Source organism: Lygodium microphyllum, chromosome 8 (genome assembly GCF_053477565.2).
Source record: "Lygodium microphyllum isolate KBCC chromosome 8, Lygodium_microphyllum_v1.1.10, whole genome shotgun sequence".
In the NCBI taxonomy this organism is placed as follows: Eukaryota; Viridiplantae; Streptophyta; class Polypodiopsida; order Schizaeales; family Lygodiaceae; genus Lygodium; species Lygodium microphyllum.
In genome coordinates this window covers 152131781-152134823 of record NC_141142.1, presented here as the reverse complement: position 1 = coordinate 152134823, position 3043 = coordinate 152131781, and the positions used below count along the sequence as shown (strand labels likewise).

Here is a 3043-nt window from a genome sequence, read left to right as displayed (position 1 = left end):
TAGCCTTATTCAAAATTAAGTCATTGATAATGCATTTTACTGACAAGCATTCGGTGAAACATTAGTTTTAATACTCTAGTCTCTCCTAAAATCTCCATGTTGATTAGAGACAAAGTACATATAAGCACTCAAACGAGCAAGGCCACAATGTATTGTGCAACCTTTAATTGGTTAGAATTTGGTTTGCACTAAATTTTCCAAAGAAACAAAGAATCAACCTCGTATATAAATGCATGTATCCTAGCCCTAAAACTTTTTCTTCCTCTTTTTCAATCAGGTAGCATTGTTGTCATCAAACTCAAAATAAAGAAAATTTTGAACATCTTGTGCCAAGATAAAATGGAAGCCATTTATAACAAATGCAAGTCAAAAATGCCTTCACAACTTCAATCATTCGAGATTCTTACCAACCTACCTCTCAAGGCACATAATTTTCCAAACTATGTTTTTACATTAATAGGAGTTGATGGCCAAACTGCTTCTTCTACTTGCTCTTCCTGGGCTCAAAATTGTTTCTTTCTCTGCATAACTTCCTCTTTCATTGTCAAGTATTCTCATTGTCCACTGTGTCAAACTCACAAGTTACTTTAAGAAAAACATGGCACTTAAGTTCAATGCTTAACTAATTATGGTGCATGCTTGAAATTGATTTGTTCGCGTGTATCCATTTCACAAGATAACAGAGTTGTCAATGAAGAACATGTCACCATGTCAATTAGTAATTGGTACTTGAAATCCAATAGATTCCATTTCTCCTTGAGGTCCTTCATGTCACGTACTTGGGATGTATATTTTTCAAGTTCTTTTCTCTGTGATTACCAATAACAACTTCAATCTACATATTTCTTGAGAAGATGAAAATAGAACTTCTAATGTATACTCCCGCTCAACTTCTAAAGGAAAGGGAATTTGATATTTAAGCCAAACATGCCCAGCATGAGATTGTAGGCATAATTTTCCAATTGGTAAAATACCTGGAAACTTTGTTTTAAGAGTGCTACCTATATATTCGGTTTCATTTTTTATTTTTGTTGAACCAAGTCTTACATCAGTATTAGCTATCTACTCATGAATGATAACTTTTGATTTAAAAATGTACAAAATTTGGAATTGTTTATTTAAAAGGAATGAAAAGTCTATTACTAGTTTTCGTCTCTCACGACGAAGTTCGATAACTTCTTTCTCAATTGATCCATTTGGAGCATAAATTGGTCCTTCAGCATAATCTGGTTTTGATTTTCAAAATTGAAGTTAGTTGAATGGAGTGATGGTGGGTGAGTTTAGTGAATGAGATCTTAACACGACTTATATCTTCACAAGCTCCGGATGTCTCAAAGTAGCCTTTATTGGACTGCATATCTAGCTAGGTGTGGTTGGGGGCAGGGGGACTGCCAACCCGGGCTACCTGCCTAGCTAGGTATGGGTTACGTATCTAACTAGGCATTAAGAGCTCCTTTTCCTACATCGGATACTTCGAAAACATCTTGTGATATGATCATGACGACGACGACGATGCATTATTGCTGTTGCGGCTTGATCATGATAGTTCTGACGGCGATGCAGCGGTGATCGAGAAGATATACATATGTGATTAGGGCACGATAATGAATCACATGATGGTGTGATGATAGGAATCATAATGATCACACCTGCTGTCCATTGACCGCGCTCGTAGGTGAGGCGATTGTTATCCAAGTTCAAGACCACGGGCCCCAACTCCACGGCTTCGGCCACGGCCCGCTCTGACCTGGGCAGCCTCTTCTTCCTGCTGCAAATATATATGTTTCAATCGGATTAACTATATATACATGTGTGTGTGTCTTAATCGAATTATTATTGACGGCGCAGGAGATCAGGCAGGCAGGCTGGCATCATAAGGACCTGCGGTTATGCGACTCTTACAATACATACATGGAATAAATGAACGTGAGAGAGATTTGTGCAATCAGAGAATATATGATATCAACTCGATAGTCCATCTCTGTGGACGATGGATTCAGTCGATTTGGTACACACCTGAAGATGCCCATGAAGCTTTCCAGCTTGGCGCCTCTCGAGGTTCGGTCTGGCGGTCAGGCGCTGTGATGTCGAATTGCATCTATCGATGGCCGGCCGATCGACACAGAGAGAGAGAAAGAGAGAGAGAGAGAGAGAGAGAGAGAGAGAGACGAGTTTTCTGCTGGCTTCTCAGGAAGCCGCGCGGGCCTCACTTCCAACGGCCAACTGAACTTCAGCTGAACCGGCCCTTCCATATATTTTGTCCTTCCATAGGCTCCTATCCACCGCTCGAAACAAATCTTTTTCCAAAAAGTTGGAAAACCTTCACGTCAGGAAGATAAGAGGTCTTTTGCCAAAATTTAAAGGTATTGAGGCAAATATGCACAAATATTCTCCAAGATTTGTAGGATTTCTCATGTCTAAATTTTATTTTTAAAGGTAAGTTTCAAAATTCGAAGCTGGGATTACACTATATCTAGGTTTTCTCCAAGCACTAATCCTATTCCTTTCCTTACATATTATTGTAGTCATGGTAGCATACTCACCCTACAATGGATCGCTTTAGTGAAATTTGCCACAAATCAGAACTGCACTAAATATTGACAACATGTCACTCGTGGCATGTTTCTACAATGGACAATAATAATATGCTATTTCTATGTAATATCCCGTCACCGTTATGAGGACCCCCCCCCCCCCTATTACATTCCACTGTCGCCGTCAGATTTCCTCCCCCCTTAAAGAAAGCAATTTAAAAAAACAAAAAAAAAAGTGTTCCCCCTGTCAATGCTATCAGTTGGCGGCGGGAAGGAAAGTTGAACGTGGAGATAACTGAGGTGAGGGAAGTGACGACTAAGAGATGACGAAGAGCCAAAGGTGATGGTGGTTAGGATGAAGATAATGATGAAGAATATGCACAAGGTGTGGACGTTAACGACAATAGGGAGGAAGGGCACACGTGTGCCACCTCCAACCCCCACTATCTCTCCTTCTCCTTCCAAGAGTCATAGTTTGCATAGCGAGAGGGCCAATCTAACCGCCGGGG

General features: G+C 40.3%; 1 protein-coding gene across 2 annotated transcripts; it reads right to left on the bottom strand.

The window, feature by feature from the left end:
• Positions 1-366: 366 nt before the first annotated feature.
• Positions 367-2204, bottom strand: LOC148033009 (uncharacterized). Of its 2 annotated transcripts, none has more exons than XM_087684218.1 (5): positions 2017-2204; positions 1650-1768; positions 1144-1226; positions 708-809; positions 367-564 (listed from the first exon to the last, which is right to left on the bottom strand). In XM_087684218.1, exons 1-5 carry the CDS (start codon positions 2028-2030, stop codon positions 454-456), a joined length of 429 nt encoding a protein of 142 aa, XP_087540344.1. In that variant the 5' UTR covers positions 2031-2204; the 3' UTR covers positions 367-453. The 2 variants fall into 2 exon arrangements, with proteins under 2 accessions (XP_087540344.1, XP_087540346.1); XM_087684220.1 differs by having other exon boundaries at positions 1650-1765.
• Positions 2205-3043: the final 839 nt, after the last annotated feature.

Excerpts from the sequence above, each read along its gene's own strand:
- LOC148033009 (XM_087684218.1), bottom strand. Across the intron at positions 1,227-1,649 it reads GCGCGGTCAATGGACAGCAG|ATTATGCTGAAGGACCAATT; the intron begins GTGTGATCATTA and ends AATCAAAACCAG. Across the intron at positions 565-707 it reads ACCAATTACTAATTGACATG|TGGACAATGAGAATACTTGA; the intron begins GTGACATGTTCT and ends AGTTTGACACAG.